Source organism: Biomphalaria glabrata, chromosome 11 (assembly GCF_947242115.1).
Source record: "Biomphalaria glabrata chromosome 11, xgBioGlab47.1, whole genome shotgun sequence".
NCBI classification, from domain to species: Eukaryota; Metazoa; Mollusca; class Gastropoda; family Planorbidae; genus Biomphalaria; species Biomphalaria glabrata.
Window position 1 is genome coordinate 30,604,279 of NC_074721.1, and position 16,894 is coordinate 30,621,172.

At 31.7% G+C, this 16,894-nt stretch overlaps 1 protein-coding gene across 10 annotated transcripts in view; it reads left to right on the top strand.

The window, feature by feature from the left end:
* Window positions 1–16,894, top strand: part of LOC106065669 (signal transducer and activator of transcription 5A-like) — a 31,103-nt gene that overhangs the window by 4,966 nt on the left and 9,243 nt on the right. For 4 of the 10 annotated variants that reach the window (XM_056045422.1, XM_013224548.2, XM_013224550.2 and 1 more), the window contains exons 2-15: window positions 4,469–4,557; window positions 5,734–5,891; window positions 7,304–7,442; window positions 8,078–8,164; window positions 9,114–9,215; window positions 9,834–9,915; window positions 10,979–11,112; window positions 11,791–11,945; window positions 12,031–12,192; window positions 12,832–12,966; window positions 13,234–13,369; window positions 15,708–15,749; window positions 15,893–15,973; window positions 16,122–16,214. In XM_056045422.1, the coding sequence (XP_055901397.1) occupies window positions 5,767–5,891; window positions 7,304–7,442; window positions 8,078–8,164; window positions 9,114–9,215; window positions 9,834–9,915; window positions 10,979–11,112; window positions 11,791–11,945; window positions 12,031–12,192; window positions 12,832–12,966; window positions 13,234–13,369; window positions 15,708–15,749; window positions 15,893–15,973; window positions 16,122–16,214 (1,473 nt within the window). In that variant the 5' untranslated portion in view covers window positions 4,469–4,557; window positions 5,734–5,766. Of the gene's footprint in view, window positions 1–4,468; window positions 4,558–4,650; window positions 4,881–5,733; window positions 5,892–7,303; window positions 7,443–8,077; window positions 8,165–9,113; window positions 9,216–9,833; window positions 9,916–10,978; window positions 11,113–11,790; window positions 11,946–12,030; window positions 12,193–12,831; window positions 12,967–13,233; window positions 13,370–15,707; window positions 15,750–15,892; window positions 15,974–16,121; window positions 16,215–16,894 lie in introns of those variants that run through there. The other 6 variants (XM_056045424.1, XM_013224551.2, XM_056045425.1 and 3 more) reach the window with 4 other exon arrangements.

Genomic DNA, 16,894 nt, shown 5'->3' on the forward strand with positions numbered 1-16,894 from the left:
TAAATTGATTCATGTATTGTGTTTACCAGTGAATAATTAAGAAGTGCAAAGTTTTAATTTGATAATTGGTTACACACCAATCACTAGACTATAACTAGAGCTAGATTAAACCTGTAAAATTATGATTGTCAGATTTTAATCAAAGCTATTATTAACTCACTCTGTCTGTTTGTCTGTCTGGTAAAAAATGTGTACACATTATTTCTTCGACACCAAATCTCAGATCAAACTGAAATTTTGCACAATTATTTCTTTTACCTGACAACACAAGAATCAATTTTAAAAAATTAAAATAACCAATTAGTTAATTAACTATTGGTAATTAATTATTTTCTTTGGTATCTCGAACAAGGGAAATTGTACTTGACTGAGGTGTGGTATAAGCTGAATTCATCCCTTTTATAGGTTGCCTCTTTAAAGTAAGTTTGAAAGAAACAATAGATAACTATACAATCTTCTATTTTCATACACACCCTCACTGTCAGAAAAGTTAGAATGTCAGCTTGAGGAGGCTAAAGTCATGAGTTTGAATTTAGGCTGTTCCTCCCCATTTTTAAATAAATGCTTTTAAAAAGCCATTATGGTAAAATTCACCTAGATATCCATTTCTTCTTCTGCCCCCCCCCCCCCCCCCCCCCCAAAAAAAAAATCCTAACTGGTCCAGTTAAATGATAGGACCATAGCCTATTGAGAAAGCTAAAAGCATTTAATATCACTAAACAACAGCAATTAGTAAAATATTTCTAATCGCACAGTTTTTTTGTTGTTGGTCTAGATCTATTAAGAATTTAATTACATGACTGTTCCAAACTAATTTATAGAAGCACACTTTATATAAGCTTTTTTTTTTTTTTTTTAAATTATTATATTTTTCTTGTTATATCTGTTTTTTCTAATCAGTTTGAATTAATCATACACTTTCATATCATAAGTTTTGAGTAGGATTGAAAACAGGTTAAAATCAATTCTGGCATGACCATACAATCAGGTCCACAAACTGCTTGCTATGTGCTGTGCATCTATATGCACCTGTCCTAAAAATTTAAGTTTGATAAATCATGTACACATGCATCCATGGGTTTAGGTTATGTACTGCCTATGTGTAGGTAGGCTTTAAAATATTTGCTACTATTACAATCCTAATAAGCTTGAATTAAAAAACTTTTAAAATGATCTAGAGAAGGGAACTTAAAAAACAAAAGTTCTCGCTTTCATGTACATTAACATATTATATATTGGATATCCACATTTAAGGTATAATTCCATATTTACAAACTATTCACTGCCATATCAAATCAATTTCTTGTAGAATTGTCCAAATCAATATCTCATAGAATGACTTTATCAACAGCCATCAACATGAAATCTTGTAATTACTTTTTAGTCATGGTGCTTCTCAGACTATTCTTTACAAATTTCAACCTCCAGAAGCTTCTTTCACAAACGACATGGTCAAATGAAAGCATAAACACAATTATATTAGTCAAACTGATTACAAGAACTTCCCTTGTAAATAAATTTAACCTCTTTAATAAAATTTTGTTACAGCATTTTGGGACAGTTTTTACAATACAAACATAGTTTGGTCACCATCATTCAAATACTTATCAACCTTTTCATATTCTATGTTTCCAGCACATTCGTGGTTAATATTATCTTCTTGTCCCATTGTGCAGCTAGATTTATAGATTTTCTATCAAAACATTATTGTTTAATGAATGGATGTAAAACCACTCATTTGTTCAGAGTCATCAGAAGTCAAAGGTGCACATGTACATTAATGTATATGTGCATTTGTGTTTCTGTCTCGGCTAACATGGCAGTAAATGACGTTGTACTCATTCTTTTTATAAACCTCATCATGAGATTCAATAAGGGTTGTTACATCTTGGAGGAGGAAATAGATCAGTCATTTTTCTGCATTTCTTAGCAGAGGATTCAAGCAATTTTCATTTTTACCTCTCAACTTTTCTGTTCCTCCTTTATGATTCTTTTTTTATTCAGTTTTTTTTTTGTTCACATTTTTAACTGTAATAGACAATGATGCTCAAAATATGCGTGTGGGCCACATCCGGCCCGCGACAAGGTTTAATCCAGCCCGCCGAAATGTCGGCACAAAGTGTAGAAAATCGACTATAAAAAAAATATGGAAAAATTTATCTTTGCCTACGTTAGGTCCTTCACTTTTCTCTGATGAATTGGTACCATGACCTTTAACATTTGTGTGTTTATGAAATGGGATTCTGAATGTAGAAACTACCAGGGAAAGTGAACGGATCTTTACTTTTTTGTGGAACATGATAATAAATCAACATATTAAATTTGTAAAGCTAGCTAGCTACAATGTTGCTCACAGTTTAAGTAGAGAAAGGAAGTTATTTTCAGACCCATAAAAAATATACTTCATATAGGTCATTAATTATTGCAAGTACTAGATCCACTGGCTTCTTATAGGCATAGTTTCAGGTTAATATCATTTTACTTTTGTATCTTATCATTAATTTGGGCCGCGACACGAGTGTCGGAAATTAAAATGGCCCACAGGTCAATTAGGTTGGGCATCGCTGGTTTAAGATAATAAAAGTAATTTGTCTATGGCTTTAATTGGGGATAACTTTATCTTATATAATATAGACGTTACTTCAAAAAAGAAGATGATTACGTCCTACGCGTCATGCATTTAGTCATGCATATTAACCAATGACTTAAATTCTGCCAAGTCACTGGTTTTCCTGGCTAGCTCAGGCAACCCATTCCATGCTCTAATAGCACTAGGGAAGAAGGAGTATTTGTACAAATTTGTCCTAGCATATGGGACGAGGAATGTGCCTTTATCTTTGTGTCTTTCAGAGTATTTTATTAAATTTTGTTTTTGTATTTGAAGATTATGGTTCAGTGTTTTATGTATGATTGCTACTTTACTTTTGAGCCTTCTGTCCTGAAGGCTTTCTAAATTTAGTGATTTTACTAAAGGTGTTACTCTAGTCAAATGTGAACATTCGTTTGTTATTATATTTGTTATACTCTCTAATATTATTCACAATAAAAGTTGCTATACATATATTAATTTACTTAATTAGATAATATTATCCAGTTTTAGAATATACATTAAGAAAACATCTATCAACTAGATCAGAAGCATCAGAAGCTTTTAAAAAAAAAAAATGTAAGGCCCAAAGGGCAATGTCTTACTTTCCCACTTACATTATAATATTATTATTCTTTTTATAGCTAGAATATTTCCTGGAAATAAGCTTTAATTGAGATGTTTGCATAAAGTAATCTACAGACATGTGTTAGCCTCTCATTTCTCTTTGTTTTACATATATACAAAAAATAAATAAATAAATGTTATACATAAATAGGCCATAAACTATTAATTGGAATTTAAATAGTAAAATTACAATACAAAAATAAGTGTAATGGAACCATACCTTTCTCCCATGTGACAAGGGCAGTAACCTACTTCTTCCACTGGTCTTCCTAATATTAGTATAAGAGCTAGAATATTTCTAGGAAATAAACTAGAGCTCTACCTTTTCTGCACATAAAGAATCTAAAGACATTAAAGTCTCCCTTTTTTTAAAATCTTATGTGTGTATATATATATATATATATATATATTTATTTATATACATGAGAAATGTGCTCATCTTCAATCTCAAAGGAGGAGCTTTATATATATTGAAGGCCTAAGGGGCAGTAACCTACTTCTACATAATAATAGAATATTTCTTAGAAATAAGCTATTATCAAAATATATTCAAAGATATAATGTAAAAGCCTAATACAGTTTCTTTTTACCAAGCTTATATCAACTCACTCTGTCTGTCTGTGTGTTTAGATTTCGAATAGCTAAACAAAAACAACTGGTAAAAATATTTCTAATCGCACAGATTTATTATGTCTAATTCAGTCAGAATTATAATTACATGATGGATCCAAACTAATTGATACAATTACACTTATTATACGCTTTCTTTTTTAAAAAGTATTTTTTAAAAATGTTTTTCTTGTTTATTCTTTGTTTTATATACATTTAGGTCCTTAAGTTTGTAGATATTGTACAAGCTCTGTAAACTACAAATATTTCAAAAAACTTTTTCTTTATCTCTTTTTATTTATCTCCTAACAATCAATCATAATATATACCTCAATTGAACCTATAATAAATTAGTAATATAAAGTTTAAATTGTAAAAAAAAAAAAATGAATGATAAAAAAAAAAAAAGTGGTCTAATGGGCAGTAACCTACTTATCCACTAGCACTGATAATATTAATGTAATAGCTAGAATGTTTCCTGGAAATAAACTACAAGTTCAGTAGTATGCATAAAAGAATAGGCTGTATCACCTCTTTGGTTTCTTCTAAATTTTATGAATGCACTTGAACATTAACAATTTTCCCCTTCACCCTCAATGAGTTAAATTTTTTTTCTTTTCTTTTCTCTTGTGTAACTATTTTTAGAAGAGGAGTGTACCTTAGGTATTGAAGTGACAGTGATGCAAGGTAGCTAACTCTGTTTGAGAGCTGCTGGTTGTTACTCCTAGTGTAAGGTACTGCTTTTTTATATCCTGTTTGATTTTGTTTCTTGGAATTTCACTGTACCTTAGCCACAGTATAAAAACCCTAATCAGTTCTGCCTGTTCTGAAATACAGTTTTAACATTTGGTTTGCATGTGAATATGTTGATAGTATATATAGTGTTTGGATCTTTTTTCAGTAAAAAGTTGGAATGAGTTAAAACTTCTATACATTTGAATTATGTTTTGGTATTTTTTTCTTCATAAGTGGTATAATTGTATTTAAAAAAATGACTTCTGAACTAATAGATGGATTTTTTGAGAACAGCATGCAGGTAGAGTTTAAAGAATGTAGTGTACGTTTTTTTTTTTTTTTTTTGTTTTTTTTTAGAATTGAAATTGTAATTTTTTTTTTTCAAGAATGTTGTTTTGTAGTATGTTTTTTGTCTTTATGAATGAATCCAATTTTTATATTGTGTTTAAATTTCCTGTTTAATAATTGCTCTTGATAATACAATTTTTTTTAAAAAAATTAAATTTGTAATATTTTATTCAAATTTTCTTGTTAAATAATTGCTTAGCTTTTTTTTTTTAAATCAAGAAAATAGCAATAAAATAACAATTATAGTGAGTTGTACAATAGCATTAGGAAGGGGATGTGGACTGCACACAAAATTCTGACTTAAATGCAATCCAGAAATATAAATGTGATTTCAACAATGGAAATTCTATAATTAACAAGATTGACTAGATTAAAGCATCCTATGAAAATTTTTTACTTACTCTTTTTTTAGCATTCTAAGAGTTTGTTTTTTTTTAAATATAATTTTTTTCCCAACTATTGTCAGCTGGATGGACTCAATGGCGCCCTGAAGATCTTGAAATTAAAAATTCTAGTCTTCACCAGGATTCAAACCTGAGAACCCCCCCTCCCCCCCTGAATCAGAAGCCAACTGCTTTACTTTTGCCCACCACACCTGACATTAGTTGGGGAAAGGTAAAGGCCATTGGTCATTGTGCTGGCCACTTGGCACCCTCGTTAACTGTGGGCACAGAAACAGATGGTCTTTACATCATCTACCCCATAGATCACAAGGTCTGAAAGGGGAACTTTACTTTTTACCACACATCCACAATGTTTTCTTGTAAATGTCACTATCAAAGATGATGTCTACTAAAAAATATATATATTTTGTGTGTGTTATTCAGGTTTTACCTAAAGTCTCAGTATTACACAGATTCATGTCACAGTGGGCCAAGGTTGAGCGTAGCTCAAACATCTTCCGGCAAATGCAACAGTATTATCCACCTCATTTCCCTTTGGAAGTGCGGTACTTTTTATGTGAATGGATTGAGGAACAACAGTGGTAGGTGTTAGAGTTGATTGGAGAAAAACAACATTTTTTTTTGTTATTGTTTCAAGTAAAAATAATATTGATGGCCCTATGAAGTGTAACATTCAGTTCAAAGTGTTTCATTGAAACCATGGAACTTATCTTTCAACATGTGAAACAAAAAAGCTAAATTTAGTTCTATACAAAAAATAACATTAGTTTAAACATTGACATTGTTTTCTGAAAAAAAAAAAATTCATATTAAAATTTTTTTTCCATTTTAATGAAATTATTAATATATATATTTTAGAAAATTTAATTAGTACATTTAAAAATGTTTTTAAAAACTGAAGAAAAAAACAACAAATGAAACATATATGACTTTTTTTTTTACATACATTTTTAACAAATTTTTCTTATTCTAATTACATTACTTGGGCTGTCACTACATAGATGTGTTATTATTGAGTGTATTTATTTTCCCTAATGCTGTTATGCTAAATCAAATCCTCATGCAATTCTTTGATTTTAACAAGAATAGTACTGCATTGCTTACTTTATAAAACAGTACATTTATAATGTGTAACCCCTAATTTATATATATCTGTATATATTGCCTCCCCTTTTATAATTTTAAATTGTAAGTCCCTTGTTTTGTTTGTTTGTTATACATATCATGCATGCTTAATAATTCTGAATTTCATAGATTTAGCTATATACATTGTACTAACTTCATATGATGTCCAGGGTGATATTCATTTTTTTATTTATCGGTACAATGTTCTTTGTGTTTTTGTGAATGATTACACAAATCTTTAAAAAACCAATTCAAAGGTTCGAATTAATGTTATGTCTATATCCTGGTATTGATAGCTAGTAGGCACTTTTCAAATCATTGATATAGATAATTGTCACCATCTAGATTAAAGAGACTTTGCCTGTCAACAGAAGTTGTCATAGGAAACATTTTGTGGAGAGGACATTTCTAGTTGACAGCAAATTTAACTCCCACTTACACATTGTTCTCTGTAATTTCTCATTTTATTGAATTATTTTTTTCATTGGCATACCAATATTAATCATTTTCAAAAATGATTTAAATTAGAAAGATAATTGTTCTTATTAATAAAGAAAACAACTGTATAGACTTTAAATTTGTCTCTTGTATAGCCCATTTTTCTTGCTGTAGCATTGCTCAGTGCGCTATGGTCCAATTTTTTTCTGGATTCCATGCTCCCTTTAGATGCTTAGCAAACACAACTCAGCTTGTGTTTGAATTTGAACTTAAGCCTCTTGATAAGTAGTCCTGCAGTTTACCACTTAGTCAAACATCCCACAAAAGACTTTTCTAACAAAATTGTTTTGTTTCACTTTTATAAATGTTACTTTTATAATTTAATACTTTTTCTTTACATACATAAATCTACCCCTCTTTCTGTAATTAGGGATGAAATAGATGAAATTAATCCTGAGCATGCAAAACAAGTTTTGGACATAATGTTGGATTTGCTACGCCAGAAAGCAGAAAGTCAAGAGCATTTCATTGTTCGCATTAAGTTGGAGGAAATTTATCAAAATCTACAGGTAAATAGAGCTGATGAAATACAACAGTAAAAAAAAAACTTTGTGTTTAGGGGGGAAAAAAGTTAACTTCCATTTGAAATAAAGATTTAACCAACAATCAATACAAAATAGTTAAGCTTCAAACTAACAATGAACTCAAAAAATTTTAAGCATAGAGTTTCAAATATTGAAACATAGATCTATCTAAAATTGAGAAGAAAAAAGTTATATCTGATAAAGGTTAAATCCTAAAAGTCAAATATTTTACAAATTTTTGAATTTGAATCTTAACTGTTGTATGATGCCACTTTTAGTGTATGAAATCCTATTAACATTGGTTCCCATAGTTTTGGTCACTGTGTTACAAATGCCTCACAAACATTAACATTGATTGTAAGTCAGAAAAAAAAAATGTTGTTTTAAATGCTTACTCAGGTTTTTTCCTGCTAAATAAACTCATTGAATAATAATGATGATTATTGAATTTATATAGCAATATTTTTTTTTATTCTTTGTGTCTTTTCATTGTCCTATAACTAAAGCTTTGCTTCAAAACATGAAACTAATAAATTTAATTATTTCTTTCCAAAATATTTGGGAAGTTGGGAAGGAATGAAATTTAGATGAAATCACGATTCATTTTCTTCTATATTTAGAACTATATTGAAACCAATGCATTAGGAATGGTTCAAGTGATTAAAAACTGTTTGGCAGCAGAAATAAAATTTATAGAACAAGCTGAGGTAAAGTCGTATTCATATATTGAATTGTTGTCTGTAATGTTGTTGTTTAATTGTTGATCTAGTGTTTAGTTAGAAACCCAGTGATATAGTGAACAGGTCTAATGTTCATTTATATACTGGAATAGTGAACAGGCCTCATGTTCATTTATATACTGGAATAGTGAATAGGCCTCATGTTCATTTATATACTGGAATAGTTAATAGGCCTCATGTTCATTTATATACTGGAATAGTGAATAGGCCTAATGTTCATTTATATACTGGTATAGTGAACAGGCCTAATGTTCATTTATATACTGGTATAGTGAACAGGCCTAATGTTCATTTATATACTGGTATGTAGTATTTTATTCATCCAATTAAAACTAAATAGAAACCTAGATCTAGAATTTTTACATCCACTTAAACTAAATGGAAGTTCAGTGGCTGAGTGGTCAAGTGCTTGGCTTCTGAACTGGAGGGTCTCAGGTTCAAATCCTAGTAAAGACTGCACTGTTTAATTTCGGGATCTTTAAGGCACCTCTAAACCAGGTCCAACCAGCTCTAATGAGTACCTGACATTAGTTGGGGAAAAATTAAATGCGTTTGTGCTGGCTAATGACTCCCTCATTAATCATGGGGCACAGAACAGATGACCCCATAGATCTCAAGTTTTGAAAGGGGAAATGTTTTTAAAAAGTAAATTGATACCTACATTTAGTGTATATTAATCTATTTTATACTAATAAGAAAACAACATCTAGTGTTTATTCATCTAATTAAACTAAAAAGAAATCTAGATCTAGTGTTTATTTGTTCACTTTAACTTAAAAGAAACCTTATTCTTTTGTTGATTTAACTTGAACTAACAAGAAATGTATGCTTTTCCTTAACTTTCTTATGGAATTCTGCCACATGTAATGGCCATGCTGTGCATATTAAGATAAACTCTGTTTTACTGTCCTAACAGCAAGCCATGCAGCAGCAGCAGATTCAAAAAGCTTTGTCTGAGCATCACAGGATCAATGATCTAATTATGAATGAAATTCAGAACTTAACCAGGAGATTGCAGGTGACCTGTTTAAGCCATTGATAACATTGGATGTTAACTATTTAGTCAATACTTTCTCCTGAGGTCTTTGGTCCCAGCAATAGTTTAGGAGGATAATTTTCATCTGTTAGAAAAGCATTTTTCATTGTGCTAGTTACATGATGCCCTTGCATCCAGCCAACTCTATGGATACTAGTACCTGACATTAGTTGGTGAAAAGTAAACGTGGTTGGCCATTGTGCTTGCCGCATGACAGCCTTGTTAACCGTGGGCCTCAGAACCAGATGACCCATCATCTGCCCCATATATTACAGGGGTGATCAATTGTTTTTGTCACACAATACTTTTGATAGCAATTAGCTTTTATATTTGTTTCAATACACTTAAAGAATGTCACCTAATGACACTTACTTTTTTTAAAATTAATAATTATGGACTCTATTTTTTTAGTTTCATTAAATTAATATCTATCTAATTTAAAGATACTACATTGTAATTTTACAATTCATTAAATTTTAATTCATGTTTTGCTTTTGCTTTTTTATATCTTAGAACCATTTAGTTAATAGGCCTGCTTACATATTTATGAAATGTTTTATTATTGCGTTGAACAATGTGCAGTGTTGTTTCTATTTTCAGAGCTCAGAAAATGATGTTAAAAACTTACAACATAAGCAAGAAATGTGTATCATAGAATATAATAAAATGCAGAAATGTGCAGGTAGTTGAATCTCAAAGGGTGTGGGATCTTATTTTGATCTTTATTCTTTTATATACATTAGAAATAAATTTAAACATCTCTTTAGCTCTTGTGGACATTTTTTAGTGTGTTATGAGTTATAATAGGAAATAGTGTGGATACCAGAGCTTATCCATATAGTTGCACTGGCTATTTATTATCACCATAAGCTATTTTTCACAATAACCATTTAACTCTACTTCAACTGGCTTTGAACTTAAACATGATGATGCCCACAGTATGCGTGAGGAAATTTGTCTTACTTATAAAAATGCATATAAGTGTAAAAACAAATTACATGATCCCACACAAATTATAAATTCATGCCACATTGTCTCTTAAACATTGCTTGTGAAATTTACGTACATGTCCAGATCTAGCTTCTCTGTTAGCAAAAACAAGTAAAATTTGAATTTAATCATCCGAGGCAAAGAATATTGACCTTTTGAAGTTACTGTGTTTCTGAGAAAAGTAAGAAAAAATTACAGACATTAGGCTGTTTATAAGGCATCTTTATCTGCCCAACGACCCATGGAAATTTGCCAGTTAACTTTAGAAGTAGGACCTACTTCATTCTTATTGTACATGTCGGAGGGTTCAGCTCAGTAATCCTATTTCTGAGATGAACTGCGCATTGGTTTCCAGATCAGGCAGTCCTCTGTATATTTTTTTTTATATAAAGGGTTTTGGGGCCAGAGTCTTGTTTGAGTCTCTTGATATAGTTTGCAGCTTTAAGGGACATGATTAGCATTCTCTGGTGATGCTCCTCAAGGGCAAGTTTTGCTAGTCCCGACTTTTAGCTTCCAGAACATTTGATGTTTCATTCTGTTGTGTCCAGTTCTGAGTCAAAAAATTATGTGTTGGTCATGTCGAGATAGGCTTCCTTTTTCTTGTTATTGGGATGTGAACAGGTCCATTTCTCATTTATTCTACACTCTATTATTTTCATCATTTCTTCTGGGTAGAGAGGGATTTTTAGAAGTAGGACAAGGATCAAACATTTAGAAAAGATAATATATCTTGTAGATTTTAAATGGATTTTCAGGTTTGCTTCAACAGTTGAGTAACATGCCAAATTCACAGGAGAAAATTAACAAAGAGGCTCAACTGAAACAGCAGAAGGAACAGATTGATGACAAGTTAACAAAAATGGCTCAAGAGATTCTTCGTCATAGAATAGTGAGTTAATTTTAACAGCCTCAAGTGAATTTAATTCTGTTTAAATTAGTCTCATAGCCATAGAAGTTATTTGTGTGATTTTTTAAGCTATTATATCCTGACATGATTCTTAACACAATAATTAGATGTTATACATAAAAGCACAAATGTAGGGTCTGAGTGGCATAGCACAGACTGATATGTCAAATATTTGAAGTTGAAAGCTTGAGATGTGAGAAGGATCTTCTCATTGCAATCTTACTCTAGTTCAAACTATCTGAGTTGTTTATTGTGTGTATTATATAAAAGCCTGTAAAACAATGTAAAGCCTCAATTCCATCCAATCTTCCTTGAAAATATTGAGTATTATCCATAGACAATGTTTAAGTTTATTTTGATGCTTATCCTACCAATTTGATTTAAGAAATCTATATTGAACGTAACTATTAAAGAAACAAAAAGCAGTTTCCTCATACTGGGTACTGGTACCTGATCTTTGTTATTGATTTTTTTCAATGATCTTTAGCAATGTTTTCTTATATGAACTTTATCATTGCTTTCTTCTATGATCTTTATTATTGATTTCTATGATCTTTATAATTGACTTCTTCGATGATCTTTATCATTACTGTCTTCTTTGATCTTTATCCTTTGAGTCATCAATTCCCTAATGCTGTTTTATTTCTTATTGCATTGTAGGAGTTGTCTAAAAAGTTTGAGCAGACTATGTTTAAACTTCAAGAGATCCAGAAAGAAATATTAGATAATCAACTTGTCGCTTGGAAAAGACAACAGCAGTTGTCTGGAAATGGTCTGGTTTTGGACAGTGTCAGTATTGAAACAATACAGAATTGGTATGAAGACCATTTTTTTTTACTAGAATAATTATTGGCTTTTAATTGTGCCCAAAGCTATTTTGTTTAATATTTACTTTTGCAGGGTTGAGAATCTGGCTGAACTCATTTGGCAGAACCGCCAACAGATCAAAAAATGCTCACAACTCCAACAACATTTGCACATCATGTTTCCTGAAGGTACGGAGGACATGCTGCCCAAACTAAATGATGCAATCACTAGGATTCTTTCATCATTAGTTACCAGGTATTGCCCGGACTTCACAAAGTCACTTTTAAGATATGATTTGATATGATTTTTTCTAAACAAATAATATACATATAAATGTACAGGAATATAGGTGCACTGTAATATTTGATGAGGGGTCATATTCAATAGGGATAAGGTCATCCAAATAAAGCAATATAATTACGAACACAGGAATACAAATAAAACACTGCTAGATCTTGATAACAGAAAATATAAAAGTAGGTTTTTGTTCAGAATGCAACTTCTGCAGCTACCTGATCCCAAATTGCAATGGTAGTCCATCTCTTTGGATCTGTCAGCATGGAAGAGATGCGTGTGTGACATGTGGTCAGCCCTGCACTTGCAGATTTACTGCCCAGGCTTTCCCCCTAGCAATGGAGAGGTCACTCCATCTCTGACATGCTGTGTTTTTTTGGAATATTATTTTTTATTTAGAGAATATTGTTATAACCCTGCCATGCACGCCACCAACCAAGCTAGTGCAGAAGGTGCACACTGTTAAAAGAGTCTAAACAAGGAAGGATGTTTACATTAGAAATTGATGATGTCCCCATTCAATAAACATCTATAGCGTTGAGTTGCCTCCATTAAGTTATTACAGTATTAGCATGCGTTTGTCATTACTCTTGTCAACAGCACCTTTATCATAGAAGTTCAACCACCACAAGTTTTAAAAAAAGATGCAAGATTCGGAGCTGTTCTTCGGTTTCTTGTGGGGAAAACTTTGAACATACATATGAACCTGCCTCAAGTTAAAGCCACTATTATAAGGTAGAGTGAATCTTATATTTGTTAAACATTTGGCAGGCTTCTTAACTTGAGCTGTTTGGTAACGTAATTATCTTATGAAAAAGCAATTAAAAATCCTGAAATCTATATTATCTTCTTGTAAAGAGTAATGTAAACATATGTTATCAGATGGTTTTGTTTTTCTTCTTTCTGTAAATCAAATATACTTAATTGAAAGATTTGTTTATATAATGTTTATATTTTTCTGTTGCTTTTTTAATTCCTTGTCAACCATTCTATACTGTTCAGTGAAAATCAAGCTAAAGAATCGATGAGCAATGGAGTTAAGACCAATAATAATACTAGTGGTGACATTTTAAACAATACTGGCACCATGGAGTACCAACCAACCACAGGTCAACTGGGTATCAGTTTTAGAAATATGGTAATCACTGCTTTTTACTCTGTATTAAGTAGGGGTGCACCTGATAGTCCCTCCTGCTTCTGCCGAATATTCGGCACTTTTTCACTATCCGGCTCCGGTCGGATAGTAAACCGGATAGTAAAAGCCACACATGTATTTCTATTAATATTGTTATGCGCCTCCGCGCTAAATCTTTTTCAGATACGCCAAACGGAGGTAACACTTAAATATCGAAACAACACAGGCGAAAGACAAACAATATAAAGGTAGTCGACGCTGATAAACGATGTCCAACAAGAAGTTTAAACTAAATCTCCATGTTAATAAAAATATACCAATACTCATATAAAATGGACATGATTCAATAATGTCAGTTCTGAAATACATTAACATTTTTGTTTCAAATAAAAGAATTTGTTTTAAAACTATAAACTATGACTATGCACCAAATATTGTTTAGTACAAAGACAAGGCGTGTTAATCTAAATAGTAATAAGACTTTACATTATAAATTCACATTACATACGTAGCAGCGATGTCTGGCACATTTTAAAAGCTTGTCTTGACCATTGAGTGGTCTAGTAAACATGTAATATTCCTTAACTACGTCACGCTGATAATCTGTCTAGATGTGCGGGTATATCTCCAGAGGTAGAGATGAGCAACCCCCACCTCCTTTTGTTTGTTTAGTCCATAACATTGAGTTCACAGATAGGCAGCTGACCACATTACGCCAGATGTCAACATGTTGACACTGTCTAGAGGTCACATCTCATGAGGGAACTGAGTTTGTTTACTTGGAGAAGAATTTTTATTAGGGGCGGGACAACAAGCCAAATCTCTATACGGTTAATCTGGTATGAGTTTGTTTATTATGAGATAGGTTGTCAATCAAGGGTCTGGACCACAAGCCACACCTTTTATACTATTGGCCGGGACAATAAGTTTGTTTACTTTAAGTCTCAATTAGGATGCTGGACTACAAGCCAAACAGACACTGACTAGGGGTATCTTTAAAGGGACGGCTCAAGAGACTCAACACCCCCAACTTCTTATTTGTTTAATCCATGACAATGTATTGATAGACATTGACCATTTTTGCCAGAATGGATTAATGCAGATTGTTGAGAAATATTGACACTGCCTAAAGGTCACTAGATGATGACACTAAGTTTGTTTACTTGGAGAGAAATGTCATTTAGTGCTCTGAACACACGTTCGTTGCACAATAAAATAAAACAAATATGTGCATGTGTGCGTGTGTGTATTTTTTCCCCTTGTATTAAAACCTTTAGAAAGAAAACTAATTTCATTTTTAAATTCTATTGACTTAACATATAAAGGAAAACCTTACAGTAAATTGATCTAAAGCACCACAATTAGATCTAGCAAACAAAGAAAAAATATGCTGGAATGTTAAGAAACACTTGACCTTTGTAACCAAGGTACAGATATAATTTATCTATATGCTTGACTGACCATGCCAATGTGTTGTTGTTTTTTTTGCCTGCACGCTAAACATTATTGCTTATGCCCAAGGGAAAAAAAAAACGCGTGAAGGTCAACACCATCATCTATACACACTACACTAGGACTACATGTATAGGCTCACTACGTCTATCTGACCAGGTTGTTACAATCAGTCGAACACAAAGCCTATTTATGGTTTTCTTTTTGGTGGGTGATTTGTTTTTCTATAGTTGGTTTTCCTAATTCTCTTAGATCTATATAACAGTAGATCTAAGCATAGATATAATAATAGGCCTACAGACTACAATTAAATCTATGCTTCGCAACATTTAAGGCTCAGGCTATGAGTTGGTATAATAGATGTTCCTGCTGTTACTAAAATATGTTTGCCGCAAATAGATTAATAAATATATGACCTACTACGCTTCAGATTCCAACTATTAACTAACATAAACATATATAAAAGGAAACAAAATAATACCAACAAATATAGGTATGTTATTTAAAAGGTTTCGTAAAATGTTCAGCAATGTAAGCTATTTACAAGACACTTGGGTATTCGGCTCCGGCCCCGGCCGAATATCAAATTTTACTATCCGGTCATATCCGGCTCCGCTCGGATATCAAAAAGTACTATCCGGTGCACCCCTAGTATTAAGTAATAAATATTTATAAATATATATCCAATTATCCCATTGAATTAATAATTTTATTTATGTAAAATATAAACCTCTTTTAATTGGTACCTTTGATATATTCCTAACTTTCTTTGGGAAGGGAATAATCATTAGGGCACTACTGCTGATAACTCTTATCTTCTTTTTTTTTTTTTTTTTTTTTTTTTTTTTTAGCAATATGAAGTTTCTACTTAAACCATTTCTTTTTGCAGCAATTAAAGAAAATAAAAAGAGCAGATAAGAAGGGAACAGAGGTAAGTGTTTTCTTTTTTGGTTTATTTAAAAAAAAAATGTTTATCTTATCATTTTTAAGCATATTAATAATAATAATAATTTCCTACAAGAACAAACAATATTTAGTAATTTTAATAATGGAATTCGCTTATCTTTCTTCTAGGCTGTGACAGAAGAAAAATTCTGTATTTTGTTCCAGTCAGAGTTTAGTGTGGGCAGTAATGAATTAGTCTTTCAAGTCTGGGTATGTATTGTCAAATCACTTGAGATCATTTGTAAACTTTGTACTATTTATTTATATACTTAAAGCAGGTTAAGTTTGAAAGCTGAATAGATGGTAACTTTTTTTTTTATATTTTAAAGTTGCTGACATTTTTTTTTTGTTGATGCAGACGTTATCTCTCCCTGTTGTGGTAACTGTCCATGGGAACCAGGAATGTAATGCCACAGCCACAGTATTCTGGGATAACGCTTTTGCTGAAGCTGTAAGTATTACAATAGATTTTAATGAACTGAAAGATTTTTAATTAATTTGTTAAATTGTTGTTATGCCGGTATAGTATATATATATATGTTTGAAAGTTATAACTGTTAAAAAAAAACAAAAAAACTAGATAGTATATTTAGTCTGTGTTACATCCTTTGACCCAAGCTTGCACCCTGGAGGTGCTTTGAATAGGCTCGAAACTAAATCTCCTTTACACAAGTTAGAGCCCAGTTAGAGAAGAGTTTCAAAGACCTGTTTTTTCTTCGAAGAAAAATGTAAACTTTTTTCTATTTATAAAGGCAGCACTAGGTACCAAATTTTTTATGAAAGAAAATTGTGAATTAAATATGGTGGCCAAAAAAATGGACAGTCCTGACCAGGACACCAGCCAAGAGCCTTCCAATTCAACAACTCTGCCTAGCATCAACATAGATCATCCAGCCCCCCACTCCCTTTCTTTTCCTTTTTCAAAAAAAAAAAAAAATAATCTTTTTAATTGGTAGTTTTCATCAGTTCCACACTTTGCACCTAGAGGTTAAGTCACATGACCTACACCTTACACCAGATTCTGATATGGTAACTTATCCTTATAACTAGTCACTTCCCTTTACTCTTATATGGCATTAAATGCTAATGGTTAAGACAAATGCAAGCTTTAACAGTGAGAAATACGTTTGT